We start from the raw sequence: 20,540 nt of genomic DNA, 5'->3' as shown, positions 1-20,540 counted from the left end.
GTTAGCTACGTTACTCCTACTATGCTTCTTGCCCTTAATAATGTTACATGGTTCCTACTATTTCAAAATCACATTTTACACTGTTTTTTAAAATCCGTTAATGTTTATATTTGAGAGAGACACAGCGTGTGATCAGGGGAGGGGCAGAGAGAGGGGGAGACCCAGAATCCGAAACAGGATCCAGGTTCTGAGCTGTCAGCACAGAGCCCGACACGGGGCTCGAACCCACGGACTGCAAGATCATGACCTGAGTCGAAGTCGGATGCTTAACCAACTGAGCCACCCAGGACCCCACATTTTACTCTGTTAAAAATGGGTTTATTTTCCAGGAACTATACTTTATGAGCAAGTCCATGAAGGGCAATGGACTGAATGTTTGTGTCGTCTCCTTACTCCTAAATTCTCATGCTGAAATCCTAACCCACGATGTGATGGCTTTAGGAGGTGGGGTCTTTGGGAGGTGATGAGGTCATGAGGGAGCCTCCATGAAAGGGATGAGTGTCCCTATAACAGAGGCCTCCAGAGATCTCCCTCACCCTCTTTCCCCCACGCGAGGATATGAGAGAATGGCGGACTTCATGCAACCCAGAAGACAGTCCTCACCGGAACATGACCACGCTGCTATCTCGAGCTCAGATTTCCAGCCTCCCAAACTGTGAGAAATAAATTTCTGTTGTTTGTAAACCACCCAGTCCCCGGTACTTTGTTTTAGCCGCCTGAATTAAGACAGGCACTGAGTGTCATGTGTTCTTCCCTGGTTACCTTTCCCGGTCTAGTCACGTACGCACAAAGGCACAGGGGCACGCCAACCCCAGGGAACACAGTACAGCCCCAGGCCCTGCTCCCGGCTGTCCAGGCCACGCCCATCACTAGCACACGTCATCAAAGTTGTCCAAACATGGGCTAGACAGACACGGCGGGGAATGAGGAGATGCCTTAAACACTGACAGGGAGAGAGACTAGTACGTTCCATCTGTGTAAGTTCCACTAGTAAATTTCAAATGTGAGATACAATAGCTTCCTGATCAAGGGAAGTAAGGCCAGGCAGGGTGCACACATATGATCATCTTTAGCCCCTCCCTGAGCCCACTGACCTGCAGCCATGCCAGCCTCCTGGCTGGTCCTCCAGCCCACCCAGTTCCCACCTCCAGGCTCTTCTCCCTGGATCACTGTCCCCAAATACCTTCATGGCTCCCTCCCTCCACTTGGAAAGGCCCTCCCAGACCACCTTACCTAAAGAGGTAAAGCCTTCCACCTTTCGACCCTGCTCCTCTTTCCCCTCCCCAGATTCATTTCCCTTCAAAGACATATCCCCACTTGACCGCCTATATCCTCATTATAGCTAGTGGGCTCCCCCACTGGGAAGTAAACCCCATGCTGCAGTGGGGTCTGTGCTGTCCTGCAGTTACCCAGCACCAAGGACAGCGCTGGCACACAGCAGGTGCTCAGTAGTATTTACAGAAAGAGTGAAGGAGCCTCAGGCGATAACAAAATAGAAAAAGAAGATGTGTGAAGTGCAAAAAAATGCAAAAAAAAAAAAAATGGGAACGTCAAACGCGCATGTGTTTGGGGGGTAGGGTGGGCGGTGGCTGCTGATTCTGGCCATCTCTACCCCAAGTTAGACTCAGGAAAAAATGGATATGTGAAAATGATGAATGAAATACAAGTAGCTGATGAGCAAACACAAAGCAAAAAGTCTGGTAGTTCCTCAAACAAATAAACATTGAATTATCATACAACCTAGTAATCTACTCATAGGTATACCCCCTCCCAAATAAAAATACATGTCCACATAAAAACCTATGCATGTATGTTCCTAACAGTATTATTCATAATAGCCCCGAGCAGAAACAATCCAAATGCCCATCAACTGATAATGCATAAATAGAATGTGGCCTGTCTATCCACACAATGGAGCATGATTCAGCCCTCAAAAGGAATGAAAATATACACTACAACAGGGATGAACCTTGAAAACACGATGCCAAGTGACAGAAACCAGTCACAAAAGGCCACATACTGTATGATTTCATGCATATGAAATGTTCAGAATGGGGAAATCTAGAGAGACAAGCAGTAGGTTAGTGACTGCTTCGGGCTGGAGTGGGGGTGGTAAGGAGATAAGGGGGTTACAGCTAAAGGGTGTCAGCAGGTAAATAAATCATTAACAGAACAGTAAGGAAAGAGATTATTACTTAATAAATGCATATAAGCAGATATTACTTATCAAGGCATGAGGCTCATGGGAGAAAAACAAACATGGTCCTTGGTAGAGAAAGATCTGAGATCACTAAATCAGGGGCTAAAAATTAGAGCTGCTAGAAAACGCTCAAGTTTCAAAGGGCAGGATCTGGATGTAAGTTGCAAAATGCAAGAAATCTGATGAAAAATGTAAGCTCGTGCACAAGGCTTTTATACAGTTGAAGCTCAAAAGCAGCTTAGTATCAGGTTAAAATATAAAGTTGCCAATATTCAACCATGGCGACCCACAAAAATAACAATTTTATTCTGCTTCCCTTGAGTGTGTGAGAATGTGTGTTTTGTTTTGTTTTGTTTTGTTTTTTTTGGTAGGACAAATTCACACATAGCCCCCCACCAATGAAGTGCTGGTGCACAAGCAATTTGAGTGGCGGTGGTGGTGGGATTATATCATTAAATCCTTATGAACTTATGTTCACACCACTACACCTCCTTCTCTTGATAGCCCATGAGGCCGAGAGGATCGCTTCCAGACTGAAGGCTAAACTAGCACCTACAATCACCATGGGAAGGGTCTTCCCCAACTAAGTACAGACTCAAGTGGTGCACTGCCCACTCTGCCCCCTGGGTGGCAGGTCTGTGCGTTAACCTGTGTTTCCTGGACTCCAAGAAGTTACAGGCTTAACGTCAGGAAGGGAAGGAGGTACAGTGAATCAGTTTCCTATTCTGCAAAATGTTAGTGCTCATCACAGTCAAGTCTACAGCAATTAACCAAATGGAGTTGCCCGGGGCCTGGCCTTTTATTCGGCAACGCACCCTGAGAGTCCTCACACAGTAGGCATTTGTACCAGCTTCAACTCAACAAAACCAACTTTACCTTTGCAAGAAATGTTCATATTTCCGCCGGTGTGCAAAGCCAGCCCGTCTCACCCGCAGGTGCTCCATCAGCCCCAGGTACTTGATCTGATGCCTTATGAGCAAGTCATCAAACTTGCCTTTGGAAACACAGAAGGGAGAGTGACAGTAAAGGATTCCATGGCTCCGTTTCAACCAAGACAGATCACAGGCTGCAAGCTGACCATCTGTGGGCTGGGTCTGGCCACGGACATATTTTGTCAGGTCCTAACTCTGTTGTTTTATTTTAATGGGGGAATTTACAGCAAAAATTGGATTTCTGGCTTCTCTTAAAAAAAAAAAAAAAAAAGATATCCGGCCATGCTGGGCTAGAGTCCCACGTGGCAATAACTAGCTGGAAGGTAATAGGGCTGCTCCTTTAGACAGCATGTGCCCTTTGCAGTTCGCCACAGTCCCCTCCACTCCCTATTGCCTTACATCCTGCTTCACTCACGTGCTCTTCCTGCCTGCCTTCTGTAAGCCTCTGACTATACAACTGTGTTACCGACCATGGCATGAGCGTGGAAGATACCCAAGTCCCAGACCATTTGGAAAACTGTTCGCTGGCTGGAGAGAAGCAACACTGCTTCCCCCCACCTCTGACATCTGCCTGGCTCAGCTGTGCTGCTCCTGAAACTGGCCAGGCTCTGAGCAATGGTCACACAGGACCACCAAAAAAACTCCTCTCCCTCCCTATTCATTTGCCTTCTATTATTTAAAAATGAAAATAAATCATGTATGGAGAGCAAGGAGCAAGCCTGTGGGGTTTTTGTTTTTTTGTCAGGATTTTAACCCACTGCCACCTTGGCTTTCCTCCCAGCCTTATTTCCCTGAGTTCAGTGTTCAGAACGATTCATGACTCACTGGGTTCTTTCCTCTCATTGGGCTTGATGCAACGGATGTATGAAGGTTCCTTAGAGATGAGGATTTCCAGAAGGCTGCTCAGGCTGTTTTTAAACTGAGTCCCCACCTTGAGAAAGAGAGAGAGAGAGAATGAACTAAGTAGAGATTGCAGCTCCAAGTAAATACAGAGAAGATTGGCTAGCCCTTTAGGTCCCAACTCCTGACATATTATCCTACCCATTACCATTCTGCCCACTAGGAGAAGGTTCTGAATGTCCTGGCCTGCGAAGTACAGGCTCAGACTGGTCAAGCAGAAGCCGGACCAGCACCTGTCCAGAATTCTTCCTTCACTTAGCAAATATGTGATGAGCGCCTTGTAAGAGCCAGTATCGCCATTGAGACCATCACCCCCATGCTCTCTTACTTCCTTGTTACCAAGCTTCCTTTATGACACACTGTTTTAAGCTCTTTCTTTCTTTGATGGTATTTTCCCATACTTTCTTTCACTAGATTATAAGCCCCATGAGAAGAGAGATCTTGTCCATTTTGTCAGCGTTAAATCCTGTGCCCCCTCTACACAGTAGGCACTCAGTGAGTGCACATAAGCACACTGGTTGCTATACTTGGAAAGTATATATTTAATAGAACGTGTTAGCAACATTTCCAGAAAAAGGAAGGACAGCTTAAAATGTATAGGTAACTGGGGGTAACTGTGCCCTCTGGCTGATTTTTGCTACCTTTCTAATTCTGCATGAGCATTTTTTCCCCACCTCCCCACTCACCGTTGGTGGCCTTCTTCGGTTTTCTAACTCAGCCACCAGGAAGCAATCCTTCAGGATGCGATTTTTGGAACTGCAGAGCACCTGCAAGTAAAAGAAACGAGTTCCACGTTCAGTGTTTCGGAAATCACTAAGGGGCCTTCAGGAGAGCTTGCATAAGTGTGCACAAGGTCCCAGAGCCACTTACTTCCGGAGCACTTGAAGAAGTGGGGAAAAGACATAGTCAAACACAGAAGGAAATGTTTAAAGCTTCATTTTATGGTATTTTTTAAGTTTACTTATTTATTTTTGAGAGAAAGAGAGAGACAGACAGACAGAGAGTGGAGGAGGGTGGGGGCAGAGAGAGAAGGAGACACAGAATCTGAAGGAGGCTCCAGGCTCTGAGCTGTCAGCACAGAGTCCAATGCGGGGCTTGAACCCACGAACGTCAAGGTCATGACCTGAGCCGAAGTCAGACGCTTAACCGACGGAGCCCCCTGTGCCCCCCCAACGTTTCTTTAAATTAAAAAAAATTGTTTAATCCACTCTAATTCTGCATTTACAACAGCAGGAAAGAGCAATTTGCATACAGGAGAGAACAAATTGAAATGACCCATTTTGAAGCCAAAACAAAGTGCAAGGAGCTTCAGCCCTGGCTGGTCAAGTGAGAGACTTGGAGATTTTTCCATGGGAAGCCCCCTCCGTAGGTGGGTTTGTGAGGGGTAGGGGCATGGCACACAGAGGCCAGTGTGTCAAATCGTCAGGAGACTATTATTACGTTCCCTGTGTCAGCCCGGCCCTTCCACTCCTGTGTCATTCACCGCGACTCTGAGAGGGAGGCCCCACCAGACCCACCTCACCAGATGGGGAGGTCTGCCTAAGAACCCCAGTTGGGAAGGGGTGGGGCTGACAATGACCCAGGGAGCACCTTCCTGGAGCAGAGATCCAAAGTTAGGAATTGCTTCTCTATCCTGAACCCCAGAGGTGGGGACAAGAGGACCTAGAAGTGACAGAGAAAGACCAGGGAGGGCAGAAGACATCCCTGAAATGACTGGTTTGTGCGTCCACTCTGAAAATGCCTCCCTAACGGTTAAGCTTTTTGTAGACCAAGCTACTTAAGTAAAATCCCATTTTTATAAAACAGTTGACTGTTTCAATGCAAAGCAAGGCTTTACAACACCCAAGGTTTTTCTGATCAGTGAGGTACATGGAGGGAGACTGGGACTTGCAGCAGCAGCCCTAGGGGCTAATCTCAGCCCCACCTCACCGTGTGACCTTGAACAAGTTGAGATTTCTCTGGGTCCGTCTCCTCATCCTCTGTTTGTGCTACCCTGCTATATTCCCGCTGCACCAGAACAAAAATCTCTACTCCTCCTTGGGCACTTCATCCTGATGGGCTCAGTCCCCGCTCCTAACATTATACTCGTCACTGAATACACACTGAACTCATCTGGGCCTCAGGGCCTTTGCACATGCTGGTCCCCCCACCCTGGAGAAACCCCATTTTTTCCAGTCAACAGCTCGAAGTCACCTCCAGAGGGGTGCTTTCTTTGATCTCTTAAACTAAATTTAAAATGTCCCTCTCAGGGCACCTGGGTGGCTCGATCAGTTAAGCATCTGACTCTTGATTTCGGCTCAGGTCATGATCTCACAGTTTGTGAATTCAAGCCCCTGTGTCAGGCTCTGCATCAATGCTGAGCCTGCTTGGGATTCTCCCTCTCCCTCTCTCTGCTCATCCCCCATTCATGCTCTGTCTCTCTCAAAATAAACAAACTTTAAAAAAGAAAATGTCCCTCTCAATCATATTTCCTTATTTTCTTCATAGCACTTCTCACTGATGGATAACTTATCGTGTGCAGTTGACCTTTGAACAATACGGATTTGAACCATGTGGATCCACTTACATGTAGTTTTTTTTTTTTAACAGTAACATTACTATAAATGTATTTTAAGATTTTCTTTTTTTTTTTTAATACGATTTATTGTTTAGTTGGCTAACATACAGAGTATACAGTGTGCTCTTGGTTTGGGGGCCTCAAGTTTGTTCTCTGTATTTAAGAATCTCTGTAAGATTTTCTTACTAACATTTTCTTTCCTCTAGCTTACCTCCTTTTAAGAATGCAGCATATATGATACACGTAACAGACAAAATATATGTGAATCGGCTGTTCACGCATCAGTAAGGGTTCCGGTCAACGGCAGGCTGTTAGCAGTTAAGTTGTGGGAAGTCAAAAGTCATACATGGATTTTTAAAATTATTTATTTTTGAGAAACAGAGAGAGCATGGCAGGGGCAGAGAGAGAGGAAGAAAGAGAGAGAGAATCCCAAGCAGACTCCGCACAGGCAGCACGGAGCCCGATGCAAGGCTCGAGCTCGTGAACTATGAGGTCATGACCTGGGCCGAGGTCAGATGCTTAGCCAACTGAGCCACCCAGGTGCCCAGTTATAGGTGGATGTTTGACTGCACGGAGGATTGGCGGGATCTTGTTGTTCAGGGGTCAGTGTATATATTTATCCTCGGCCACTCCCCACCCCCACGGTAAGCCTCGTGAGAGCAAGGACCGCCCCAAGCGGGTACAGAGTTCTGGCACACAGCAGGGGCAACATACACACTTGAATAGGCACGTTGGGTCAAGGGCACATCGTACAGATGACCTCAAATATCTGTTCCGACCATGAAGGTCTATCGTAAAGGACTGCAGAGAAAAATCCAGGAGGCCCAATCTAGCCCCAAATCCGGGTCATGGGTGATATCTAATAACCATCAGAAACACACACGGTTAAACTTCACGCTTACTTCTTTCAGATGTCTGTAGAGGAGATCATTGTTCTTTTCCAAGAAACCTGTAAAACGTTGAAACTTTTTTTGAGTCAGTGGCTTTGCCTAAAAATGCATTTCCATCCCAAGTGATCGCAAAAGGAAACCCTGCAAATAATCTCCTAGGATCAGGTCGGAGCTTCCCAGCCTTGGCACTGCTCACATTTGGGGCTGAAAAGACTTTGTTGTGGGGTCCATCTTGCGAATCACAGAATGTTTAACAGCATCCCTGACCTCTACCCATGCGATGTCAGTGTCACCTTCTCTAGCTGCAAGAGTCAAATTGTCTCTAGTCATGGCCAGATGTTCCTGGAGGAGTTAGCTCGCCCTTGGTTGAGAATGAGGTCCTCAGAGTTGAATCTATGGCATACACGCCGTACTCTAAACTCCCACTTAGCTCTCACAAGAAGGTAGAGATTTTACGCGAAGCACTGTAGATATGTCCTAGTCCCGTAGCATACAACTACGTATAAACGGAATGACGTCAGAACAAGGAAGGGGGTGCTGAATTTCAAGAGGGGCCAGGCGAAGCCAGGTGAGAAAATCATCCCACCACTTAGCAAAGCCAAGCTGAAGCCCCAGGACTCGAGGCACCCAACAGTGTCTTCATACAAAGGGAAACTCGCCATTTCCAATGTTAAAACTTGGCTTGTTCAGTGCTCGCTTAAAACCTTATCGGTTACTAGTAATTGCGTTCGTTAACTAAATGACGTTATACAATCAAAACCAACTAAAAAAAGGCGTCTGAGACCTAACCTTTTCAGAAGACTATTTGGAGTCACGAAGACTGGCATCCTTATTGTGGCAAAACAGACATAACATAAAATGTAGCATTTTAGCTATTGTTACGTGTTCAGGGGTATTAAGCACGGCCACACCGCTGTGTAACCGGCACCACCAGTCGTCTCCAAAATGCTTCACCTTCTCAAACTGAAACTCTGACCCCGTTAAATGCTAACGTAACCACCACTTTCTGCCTCTAGGAATTTGGCTCCTCTTCTGATTTGACTACGCCTTATAATGGGAATGATGCAGGGTTTTGTTCTTTTGTAACTGGCTTATTTCACTTGGCGTAAGGTTTTCTTCTTAGAAAAACTTTTTAAACATTTATTGTTGAGAGAGAGAGAGAGAGAGAGAGAGAACAAGCAGGGGAGGCACAGACAGAGAAGGAGACAGAGGATTTGAAGTGGGCTGTGCAGTGACAGCGGAGAGCCCGACTCGGGGGCTCGAACCCACGAACCACGAGGTCATGACCTGAGCCAAAGTTGGACCCTCAACCCACTGAGCCGCCCAGGCGCCCCCAAACTAATTTCTGATAGAACTTTTAACTTAGCAATGCCACTTTTGGGAATTTATGCTACGTATCTAACATGCACAGATTGGCCAAGTGAAATATGCAAGGGGGTCAACGACAGCAGGGTTTACAAGAAACAAAACTGGAAACAAGCTGTGTCCATCAAACAGGTCAAAGGACACGGCCCTAGAGGGAGTGCCTGTAGCCTCTCAAAAGAAACGTGGTGCAATCTGTTGGCTGCTACGGAGAATAGATGTGAGTGCGGAGGCAAAAGGTGCGGGTCTGAACCCCAGCTCTGTCACTTACTATCTGAGTGACCTTGGGCAAGTTACTTGACTTCTCTGAGCTCAGTTGCCTTCGAGATTAAAAGAAGGATAATAAAACGGTTCTGTGAGGTGAAGCACTGGGACAGTGTCTGGCCTACAGTAAGTATTGAGCGTTAATTGGAATCCAAATGATCTTGGGCTCCTAGGTGGCTCAGTCGGTTGAGCGTCTGACTTTGGCTCAGATCATGGTCTTGAGGTTAGTGCGTTGAACCCCACACTGGGCTCTCTGCTGTCAGGACCAAGCCTGCTTCGGATCCTCTGTCTCCCTCTCTCTCCTTCTCTCTCTCTCTGCCCCTCCCCTGTTCACGCTCTTTCGCTCAAAAATAAACAAACATTTAGGGCACCTGGGTGCATCTGACTTTGGCTCAGGTCATGATCCCATGAGTTCGAATCCCACACTGGGTGAGCTTGAGCCCCAGTTCGGGTGAATATGAGCCCTGCTTCTCTCTCTCTCTCTCTCTCTCTCTCTCTCTCTGTGCCCCTAGCTCACTTGGGCACACGCTTTTTCTCCCTCTCTCCCTCTCAAAAATAAATAAACAAACATTTAAAACAAAAACAAACAATTTTTCTCGTTTTCATTAAATGAAAAAAAATGCAAAATAGAGAACACAGAATAACAATCTGTGTTACTTAAATGCGTGTGCATATATGCGTTATTTGAATATGTATATGTGTCCCCACGTACTTAAGTAGATGCAGAAGATATTTCTATTTTCCTGAAAGAAATTACAAGAAACTGTTGGTTCCTGTGGGAGAAACTAGGAGTAAAGGGGACTTTTAGTTTCCTTTTTTGGACTTTTCTGTACCGTTAGGAACTTCTTGCGTTATGTGTATATTATTGATGATGACAATCAATCAATTATCCACAAAGAGAGATTCATCCCATTTGAAAATGTTTTCTGTTTTTATACCACTCTGAATTCAAGAGAAAAAATACATGTTGCTTTTTAAATATTCTTAGAGAAACTTATTTAAAAGTGAAAATAATTTAGGGGCACCTGGCTTGCTCAGTCAATGGAGCATGTGACTCCTGATCTTGGGGTTGTGAGTTCAAGCCCCACGGTGGGTGTGGAGCCTACCTCAAAAAAGAACTGTAAAAAGAAAAAAAAAAAGTGAAAATAATTTAGAACCTAAAGCAGAAATGACAAAAGAAAATATTTTTTAAAGGTTTTGAGAGACAATGTTCATAGGAACCTTATTAGTAAGAGCTCAAAAGCAAACACCCCAAATGCCTATCAACTGATGAATGGATAAACAAAACAGGGTATATCCATAGATGGAATATTATTTAGCAATAAAAAATGGTAACACAGATGAACCTTGAAAACAAGATGCTAAGGGAAAGAAGCCAGACACAGAAGACCACACATTGTGTGATTCCATTTAGATGAAATACCCAGAACAGGCAAATTTGCAGAGACAGAAAACAGATTAGTTCACAGCTGTGGGGGATGGGGCTGGGGAAAACAGGGAATAGTTGCTAATGCAAACAGGGTTTCTTTTTGGGATGAAGTGTTCTTTTTTTGTTAAATAGTTATTTATTTTGAGAGAGAGAGAGAGAGAGAGAGAGAGAGAGAGAGAGAGAGAGCGCGCGCGCGCGCGAGCATGGTAGCAGAAGAGGGGCAGAGAGAAAGAGGGAGAATCCCAAGCAGGCTCTGTGCCATCAGTGCGGAGCCTGACCTGGGACTCGAACCCACAAACCGCGAGATCACGACCAGAGCCGAGGCCAAGAGTTGCCTGCTTCATTGACTGAGCCACGCCAGGCGCCCCTGGGGCGAAGCGTTCTAAAATGCACAGTGGTGATGGGTGGATAACTATAAAGTGAACAGAGTAAAAACTACCGGATGGTGCACTTTAAATGGGTGAAATGAAGTGGTTCGACAAAAAAGCAATAAAGAGAAAACTTCAAACGGCTTGCTTGCAAGCAGAGCTAGGGAATGTTTGGGATAGACGTGCAGCCGTTTCTTCGGCGGACACAGGGACACCTGCGTGACCGTGACCTACGCCCCACGCACACTCACCTTTGGTGCAGTACGTGACCTCTCCTGCGTAGTGAGAGAGCCGAAACTCCATCCAGCCAATCCTCTTTCGGCCCTTTGGCCCCGCCAGCTTCCGGCTGCAGCAAGAGAGAACGAGACACAAACTGAACCTTCCTAGTTTGCTGTAACAAAACGCACCGACATAGAAAGCAAAGGGCGGAAGAGAAGCCTGGAGAAAGGGCAACCCACTTGCACAGCTGGTGGGATGCAAACTGGTGCGGCCACTGTAGGAAGGACTAGGGAGGTTCCTCCAAAAGTTGAAACAGAGCTACCCTACAATCCAGCAATTGTACTACGAGGTATTTACCCAAAGAATACAAAAACACTAATTCAAAGGGATACATGCAGCCCTATGTTTATAGCAGCATTATTTACAACAGTCAAATTATGGAAGCAGCCCAAGTGTCCACCGATCGGTGAATGGATAAAGAAGATATGGCATATAAACACAATGGAATATTACCCAGCCACAAAAAAGAATGAAATCTTGCCATTTGCAACGACATGGATGGACCTAGAGAATAAAATGGCTAAGTAAAGTCAGTCAGACAAAGACAAATACCGTGTGATCTCATTCATACGTGGAATTTAAGAAACAAATGAACAAAGCGGTGGGGGAGAGACAAAGTAAGAAACAAACTCTTAACTGTAGAGAATAAACTGATGGTTACCAGGGTGGGGACATGGGGGAAATAGGTGATGGGGACTGAGGACTTCACTTGTGATGATCACTATACTGTACCCCTGAAACTAACATAACACTGTATGTTAACTAACTGGAATTGAAATGAAGACTTAAAAATAAAATGTGATCCTTCCCCTGAGAACTGAGGAATTAAAAAACACACGTGAGCCACAGAAGACACACTGATTTGTACAATGAAAAAAGTTCTACTTTTTCCAGATGATAACTAAGAACCAATTTACTACATTTTTATGATGGTAACTGACTAAAATGCTCATAAAACATCATTTTTCAGATTCTGGTGATGGCTAATTTTTTTGTAACCTTTCTTGAAATGAACATATATATTGACAACGCAGATACCCAAGTGGGGGAGGGGCAGAGAGAGAGAGGAAGAGAGAGAATTCCCAAGCAGGCTCTGCACAGTCAGTGCAGATGTGGGGCTTTAACTCATGAACCATGAGATCGTGACCTGAGCTGAAGTCAGACATTTAACTGACTGAGCCACCCAGGTGCCCTTCAGTTTTCCATTTTTGATTCATTTCCTTATCCTTTCAACATTCTACAAAAGCTCTGATAAAGCCACTACCATTTACCCGGTCTTTGCCACGGCCAGAAATTACACTAGGTGACTTACGGAGTCACTTACAATGCTCCGCACCAGGTATATTAATAGGTCACGTGTCTTATAAGTGGCCGAGCTGCGATTCTAGTCCATTTTCTTGGATGCTGTAAACCCTCATTCTCTGGATCTACGTGGCAGTGATGTGAGTACACACGAATGTGAAGATTTGTTGGGTCGTACGCTTCAGATCCACACATAGCTCTGTGTGTACTTTATATTTGATACGTAACTTAAAAAAAAAAAAAAAGACTATTTCTGGGGTTCCTGGGTGGCTCAGTCCATTAAGTGTCTGACTCTTGATTTCAGCTCCGGTCATGATCTCACAGTTCATGAGATCAAGCCCCGTGTTGGGTTCTGGGCTGACTGCACTGAGCCTAGTTGGCTCTCTCCCTCTCTTTCTATCCCTCCCCTGCTTGCACTCTCTCTCTCTCTCAAAATAAACATTAAAAAAAAAAAAAAAGACCTATTTCACACCTGTGACCCTGTCCACAAGGTAACGATCATAAAGATACAAAATCTTAGGGGCGCCTGGGTGGCCCAGTCCATGAAGTGTCTGACTTCGGCTCAGGTCATGATCTTATGGTTCATGAGTTTGGGCCCCGCGTTGGGCTCTGTGCTGACAGCTTGGACCCTGGAGCCTGCTTCAGACTCTGTGTCTCCCTCTCTCTCTGCCCCTCCTCCACTGTGCTCTCTCTCACGCTCAAAAATAAACGTTAAAAAAAAAAGATACAAAATCTTAGAACATTCTACCTGGAATTCGGGTTTGATTTCTACTAACAAAAGGTACACGTATATAGGAGTCGGTATATCATCATGGTGCGTCACGTTTCTGTGCACGAAGAAGCACCTTTACTCTTGGGGTCCACTGCCCACATACCCAAGAAAGTGGGTAAGTGACGAGCTTCCCCAAGCTGCTTGTCGAGCGAGATACATACGTCTGGAAGTGCGCATGCTGGCCTACTCTCTCTTCCAATTTCTCCAGGAAACTCAAGTCCGTAGCGGGACCGGGACGGATACATTCTTCATCCTTCCAGAGAAAAAAAGAGAAGCCTCGATCCATAGCATCCTACGCCATCGATTCCAAGTTGAAACGCCTTCGCCAGCTGTGGCCGAAGGTAGTGGACTAAAACGCTGTCACCTCAACCCAAGTTCAGGTGAACCTTGGGGGCGCGAGGGCAGTGACCCCTCACGCGTGCTTAGCTTCTCAGAGGGATCTGAAATCCTGTGAAAAGTCACCTCGCCCACCCATCCGGCCACCATATTTCCAAAGTCTTCTTGAACACCACCTCAGTTTCCCTTAACCAGCCACTGCTGGCCAAGACCACATCCCCTTTTACCAGGAGCAAAAACCTCATGGAGCGAAAGCTATAAAGCCCCGGGCATCTAACTTCTCACGTCTCTCCGGCTGTGTCTTTCTACTTCCTGTTTCGGGCCCTTAACATTGGCAACATGCGAGTGACCATCTTTAAAATCAACCCTGCAGCTTTTGTTAAAACGACAAGAGAACACCGGGCTTCAGGTGAGTGAGACAACCCTTTCGAAGTGACATGTCTATGCTAGTCTAGCCATCAATATGAGCATTGAGAGCCCCGAGAAGCGCTTATGTCAGCCTGTGCCTCCCGGAACTTGCCTCCCCGGATGTCCACACGGCCCTTCCCAGACCACCTCGCCTGAAATTGAGTCATCCTTCCCGGCGCATCTCATCTTTTGAGCTTTTTTCATTGTAAAACCTACTTATGTTGCCCACGAAACTGTCTGTTGTCAGTCTCTCCGCGCTAGAATTTAAAGCTTCATGAATGTAGTGGTTTTGATCTGTTTTGTCCACTGCTCGTGTCCCACAGCACAGGGCACAGTCATGGCACCAAGGAAGCATTCGGTAAGCATTTGTTGAACGAAGAGAGTCTGAATGCTTACCACACGCCGGCATAATTCTAAGCCCTGTGCATGTACAATCTCAGCCTGTCCTTACAATTCCTCGAGATAAGTGCTGCTATCACTGTGTCCATTTAAGACAAGGAGATGGGAGCTCAGAGAGGGTAAGACACCCACCCAAGGTTACATAGCTAGCAAGCAATGGGGCGGGCATCTGAATCCAGGGGGTGCCCATGTTCCTGGCAACGACAGGCACCATCTGTAGTCACTGCTGTGCTTTAGAATCTTGTTCACCCAACAGTTAGGTGGGGGCGGGCGGCAGGCAGGAGAGAGGAGACCAATTATTTTCGTTATAAGGGAGAAGATCCCAAATGACCCAAAGCATCCGACTTTGGCTCAGGTCACGATATCACGGTTCGTGGGTTATGGGTTCGAGCCTGCGTCGGGGTGATGGCTGGGAGCCTGAAGCCTGCTTCAGGTTCTGTGTCTCCCTCTCTCCCTGCCCCTCCCTCGCTCCCACTCTGTTTCTCTCAAAAATAAATAAACATGTTGAAAAAAGCGATGTTTGAACTGGAACAATTGGGCATGGATGTTCTCAGAAGTTCCAACAGGTCAAGATAAAGCCATGGGTGCATCCCAAGGAGTCTCAACTCTGGATCAGCGCACATTCTTTGTAAAACCTTCCTTTATGTTTTCTGGCTTTCTGCTTGTGCTAAGCAACCCTTTTCAAGCCTGGGGGAAGACTTCCGCGTGTTGGCGACACCGTATGAATGGACTCTAAGTCAACGTTAATTTTCTCACCAGAATGGAAATGATCCCTTTGTGTCTCTCGTCCACCAAATCACAGATGATCTTGTTGTTGAAATACTGAATGGGCTCCCACTGAAATGACAAAGAGAAAAGAATTCTCCGAGGGGGATTTAGGTGAACATAAAATAGATCTCTTTTTAAAATGATTTTCCAACGTTATTTTTCCAAAATCTGATTTTTTTTATCTCTAACATTAAAAAAAAAAAAAAAGAAAGAAAGAAAAGAAACTACCCGAATGTCAAAGTAATTTCCCAGAAAATAAGCAGAGCAGGAGAGAAAAAAATAATTCTTAGTACTAGGGAGGCCAAAATCTCCAGGGAAATATCATCTCTCAAGCAAATCTCTTTCGCTAGATTAAGAAATCAAGTGAGAAGAAAACATTAAGACGTTTACCTCTATACCTTCCATTTCATATTCTGCCTGTTCCGCCTTAAGGGTTCTCTCAATTAACAGTTGTTGGAGTTTCTCATTGCAGTAATTGATGCAGAACTGTTCGAAACTAGAGAGGCCAAAAATTTAAAGAGCTAAAGCTACGCGAGTAGACCAATTAAAAAACTGTATTTGCTTATTTTTATTTTTTTTAACGCTTATTTTGAGAGAGAGAGTGCGGAAGTGGGGGAGGAGCAGAGAGAGAGGGAGAGAGAGAATCCCAAGCAGGCTCTGCACTGTCAGCACGTAGCCTGATGCGGGGCTCAAACTCATGAAATTGTGAGATCATGACCCGAGCCGAAATCAATAGTCAACGCTTCACTGACTGAGCCACCCAGGCACCCCTGTATTTACTTCTTTTTTTAAAGATGTTTTTTAATACAGAAAAAGCAAAGTCCTTATTAATTATACAATTTACTAAATAGATCCCAAGAATCAAGTTAAAAGATGTTTGCATTTTTTTTTTTTACATTTATTTATTTTTGAGAGACGGAGAGAGATAGAGCATAAGTGGGGGAGGGACAGAGAAAGAATGAGACACAGAATCCAAAGCAGGCTCCAGGCTCCGAGCTGTCTGCACAGACCCCAACGTGGGGCTCTAACTCACAAACTGTGAGATCGTGACCTGAGCCCAAGTCGAACACTTGACCGACTGAGCCACCGAGGCGCCCCAAGACGTTTGCCTTTTTTTTTTTTTTAACGTTTATTTATTTTTGAGACAGAGAGAGACAGAGCACGAACGGGGGAGGGGCAGAGAGAGAGGGAGACACAGAGTCGGAAGAGGCTCCAGGCTCTGAGCCATCAGCCCAGAGCCCGACGCGGGGCTCGAACACACGGACCGCGAGATCGTGACCCGGGCCGAAGTCGGACGCTCAACCGACTGAGCCACCCAGGCGCCCCAGACGTTTGCCTTTTTTAATGGTCATTCCAATTCTGGAACAGTCTATGAGTTAGCGGCTACGGAAATCCCGAGAATTTCTAAAGATGGGAAACCCAGTTCCAGCAACATTAGAGATGCCTCAAACCAGACGGACAGAGGACCAGGAGGTAATGACAAACTTACCCATTCTTGTCGAAGACCTCAAACCCATAGATATCCAGCAATCCAATCACAGTCTTCTTGGTGAAATCCTAGTCAAAGTAACACACACTGTTCATTGTTAGGTCTTTTACTTAATGACTCTTTTTTTTTTTTTTTTTTTAATTTTTTTTTCAACGTTTTTTATTTATTTTTGGGACAGAGAGAGACAGAGCATGAACGGGGGAGGGGCAGAGAGAGAGGGAGACACAGAATCGGAAACAGGCTCCAGGCTCCGAGCCATCAGGCCAGAGCCTGACGCGGGGCTCGAACTCACGGACCGCGAGATCGTGACCTGGCTGAAGTCGGACGCTTAACCGACTGCGCCACCCAGGCGCCCCACTTAATGACTCTTAAAACCCGGTAGCTGCCCCCAAAGCTGGGACTTGGTTATAAAACTCACACCTTCTCTGTCTCCAACATTGGCTCACAGAGAAATTATAGGGTGGAAACAAATTTCCCAGCCTGCTCCTCTGGCCGGCAGCCCGCCGGGATCCCACTGAAGCTTCCACAGCCACCACCCAAGAAGTGAGACCTTCCCCTTCTGGTTCACTCCCTTCCTTCAGCCCTTCTCAGCCTCCCAAGCCCACATCAATCCCAAAGAAAGCAAGAGACCTCTATAGACAGCAGCAAAGGAGATGTCTATCCAGGAGAGAGGACAGGTGATACAAATGTCATTTTAAAACAGAGGATGGGGACACTTGGGTGGCTCAGTCAGTTAAGCATTTGACTTCGGCTCATGTCATGATCTCACAGTTCACGAGTTCGAGCCCCACGTCGGGCTCCGTGTGGACGGCTCCAAGCCTGGAGCCTGCTTCCCATTCTGTGTCCTCTCTCTCTCTGCCTCTCCCGCACTCATGCTCTGTCTCTCTCTCTCAAAAATAAACATTAAAAAATTTAAAAAAAAAAAAGAGAGGACCAGGTGCAAAGATAGATATTTATTTTTATTTTTTTAAAATGTTTATTTATTTTTGAGACAGAGAGAGACAGAGCACGAACGGGGGAGGGGCAGAGAGAGAGGGAGACACAGAATCCGAAGCAGGCTCCAGGCTCCGAGCCATCAGCTCAGAGCCCGACGCGGGGCTCGAACTCACGGATGGCGAGATCGTGACCTGAGTTGAAGTCGGACGCCCAACCGACTGAGCCACCCAGGCGCCCCAAAGATGGATATTTAAAGAGAACATGCCTATTTTTTTCGAAAGGGCCACAATTTAGCATTCCGTATGGTGTCCTGAGCTGACGCCTTCCAAATCTGTCCTTTACATACTATCTCCTTGAATTTTACATCTACATACTCTGTGCCTCAGGATCATTTCCTTGATTTCTAGCTTGGAGGAAACTCCCAGGGTGAATCTGAAGGACTTGTTATACATATTTTTTCTTATACACATTAAAAGATGCTCACCGTTAAAGCTAAATTCTGTGGACACTGAAGGCCATCTGGCGTACTTCAAATACTGTGCATCCCACACTTCGGGACACACTCCAAAAATCATTCAGCGGGCGTTTTTTTGTGAGCCTACTGTGTGCCGGGAATGGAGACGCGGAACAATATCGTCCCTGGGCACCAGGGGCCAACGGTCAATGCTCACAAATTCTTCAGAGTGACGAGGTCGGTTATAAAACATTACCACGTTAGCAAGAGTGAGTCAGTCAAACGTGTTTGGACTAACCTTGTTCACTAAGGAGGAATTGATTTTGTTGACTAGCCAAGTAAATGTTCGTCCATAAATGGCCTTTGCCATTGCATCTCTAGCGTAGACAGAGAGTTCCAGAGTCAGTGGGCATATTACCTGAGGACAACAACAGGTGCATCATTACAGAAGTTAAAAAAAAAAAACAAAAAACCCATGGGGGCACCTGGGTGGCTCAGTTGGTTAAGCGTTCCGGGGCTTGGTTCCAGTTCAGGTCATGGTCTCATGGTGGTGAGATTGAGCCCCATGTCGAGCTCTGCACTGAACATGGAACCTGCTTGGGGTTCTCCGTCTCCGTCTTTCTCTGCAACTTTCTTTCTCTCTCTCAAAAAAAAAAAAAAGCCCACTTCCTCCCGAGTTTCCAAATTAGCCTTTAATAGCAGCCAGCGAGGGATATGCGCTGGGGGAAGACACCGCCCCCACCTGTACACGTTCAGGCAGTAGCTATGTCCTGAGTGCTTACGACGTGTTGGGCACCGCATGGAGCTGCTGAGGTACAGCCATGACTGAGACAAATTCTGTGGGTTCACAGTTGGGGGACGGGACATTCACGCCCCACACGCCGTCATGTTGCAAGCTGAGAGCAGTATGAGGAGATACCGATGGTGCATAAGGATAGGGGTGGGATGGTCAGGGAGACTCTTTGAGGGTGTGACCCCAGGAACTGAAGGATGAGAAGGCATTAATTAGAGAAGCACAGGGAACAGTGTTCCAGTAGAGGGAACGGCATGTGCAAAGACCTCATGGGGGAAAGGCATGGCAAGAGGGGAGGCATGGAAAGCTAGTGATGGTGCAATGGTGGGGGCGGGGAGGGCAGGCACATTTCCATCTAGTGTCATTTTTACCTCTTCAGTTTTGGCTTCAATCTTTCTATGGGTGAGAGCTTCCAGAAGGATGGATGGGTGGACCCCCAGGAGCTGAAAACATGGAAACCAAAATGCCATTCAGCGATCGGATTTGCTTTTTGCCAATTTGCAAGGAATTGGTGCCATTTCCAGGCCCAGGATTATACACCCTGACGGATAATCCCACCGAAACGCGAGAGAGACCACATCCCGATTTTACACTCAGCTGGCTTTTACCCACTCCCTCACCTGCCCCCCTCGCTCTTTAAATCTCCTAGCCAGTATCAGCCGGAAGGCCACGGTGTTGGCCGCGTGGGACCTGGGCCTCCAGCTGCCTTCAGCTCCCCTCTCCTGCCCTCCGCCTCCGAAAGGGCCGGGCCCTCCCCGTGCTTTTCAGAAGCCGAACGTCACCTTGGCGATCCATTTGATCTCGTGGGTGTCTGGGATCGTGGCACAGCCTTGGTGGTTCTCTTCAAAACAAACGTTCCCCAGGTGTAGGACGCTGGCAAGAATTCCAAAGAGATTCTAGGAATGTGGAAAAGGGTGAGGAGAACAGGGAGAGAAGGGCGGCCGCCCAACTGATGAACGTCATCACGGGAGACAGCCAAGGAAAACCGCCCCTTCCCAATTCCAGCCCGAGCTCACAGAGCCAAGTTTCCCCCGCCCCAGGAATCAGCTTCTTACCCACCTCAGATGTTAAGGGAAGGAGGATAAAAGAACCTCAGCAGAGGATGGGGGAAGATTCCTCCTTCCATCTCCAGTGCAGGACACTTCTATTTCTGGATCCTCCCCATCCCCTTCCCACCAACAGACCATTTCATATGCAAATAGCATGATCCCAGATACATATAGGTATATATTATATCAATGCATAATATTTTATTTTTTAACGTATTATTTATTTTTGAGAGGGTGTAACCAGGCGAGGGGCAGAGAGAGAGGGAGACAGCGGATCCAAAGCCGGCTCCGGGCCGACAGCAGTGAGCCCCATGTGGGGCTTGAACCCACGAACTGTGAGATCACGACCTGAGCCAAAGTCAGAGGCTCAACCGACTGAGCCACCCAGGTGCCCCTAAATATATTTTAAAGTATAATTCTAGTCCTTGAAAGAGCAAGAGTTTTAACCATCAAAAAGAAAAACAGAAAAAGATGTAAAAACAGAATGTTCATATATCCTACAATCTTCTCCAGTTTGTTCAAAAATAGAAGTGTAAATAAACAGTAATCCTGTAGATCCGGAGCATGTAAATATCTGAGATTTGATTTGGGGGCACCTGGGTGGCTTAAGTGGTTGAGTGTCTGACTTCGGCTCAGGTCATGATCTCACAGTT

At 46.4% G+C, this 20,540-nt stretch overlaps 1 protein-coding gene across 4 annotated transcripts in view; it reads right to left on the bottom strand.

Annotated features, from left to right (window-relative positions):
- Window positions 1-20,540, bottom strand: part of MYO1H (myosin IH) — a 114,743-nt gene that overhangs the window by 14,821 nt on the left and 79,382 nt on the right. For all 4 annotated transcript variants that reach the window (XM_042962814.1, XM_042962817.1, XM_042962818.1 and 1 more), the window contains exons 8-19: window positions 19,621-19,734; window positions 19,210-19,281; window positions 18,344-18,463; window positions 16,656-16,723; window positions 15,557-15,662; window positions 15,155-15,235; window positions 13,417-13,508; window positions 11,154-11,248; window positions 7,492-7,538; window positions 4,719-4,799; window positions 3,958-4,063; window positions 3,077-3,194 (exon numbers count right to left, since the gene is read on the bottom strand). In XM_042962814.1, coding sequence (XP_042818748.1) covers window positions 3,077-3,194; window positions 3,958-4,063; window positions 4,719-4,799; window positions 7,492-7,538; window positions 11,154-11,248; window positions 13,417-13,508; window positions 15,155-15,235; window positions 15,557-15,662; window positions 16,656-16,723; window positions 18,344-18,463; window positions 19,210-19,281; window positions 19,621-19,734 — 1,100 coding nt within the window. The remainder of the gene's footprint in view (window positions 1-3,076; window positions 3,195-3,957; window positions 4,064-4,718; window positions 4,800-7,491; window positions 7,539-11,153; window positions 11,249-13,416; window positions 13,509-15,154; window positions 15,236-15,556; window positions 15,663-16,655; window positions 16,724-18,343; window positions 18,464-19,209; window positions 19,282-19,620; window positions 19,735-20,540) is intronic.

Source organism: Panthera tigris, chromosome D3 (assembly GCF_018350195.1).
Source record: "Panthera tigris isolate Pti1 chromosome D3, P.tigris_Pti1_mat1.1, whole genome shotgun sequence".
Lineage (NCBI taxonomy): Eukaryota > Metazoa > Chordata > Mammalia > Carnivora > Felidae > Panthera > Panthera tigris.
The sequence above is the reverse complement of the archived record's forward strand: the minus strand, read 5'-3'. Positions and strand labels throughout refer to the sequence as shown.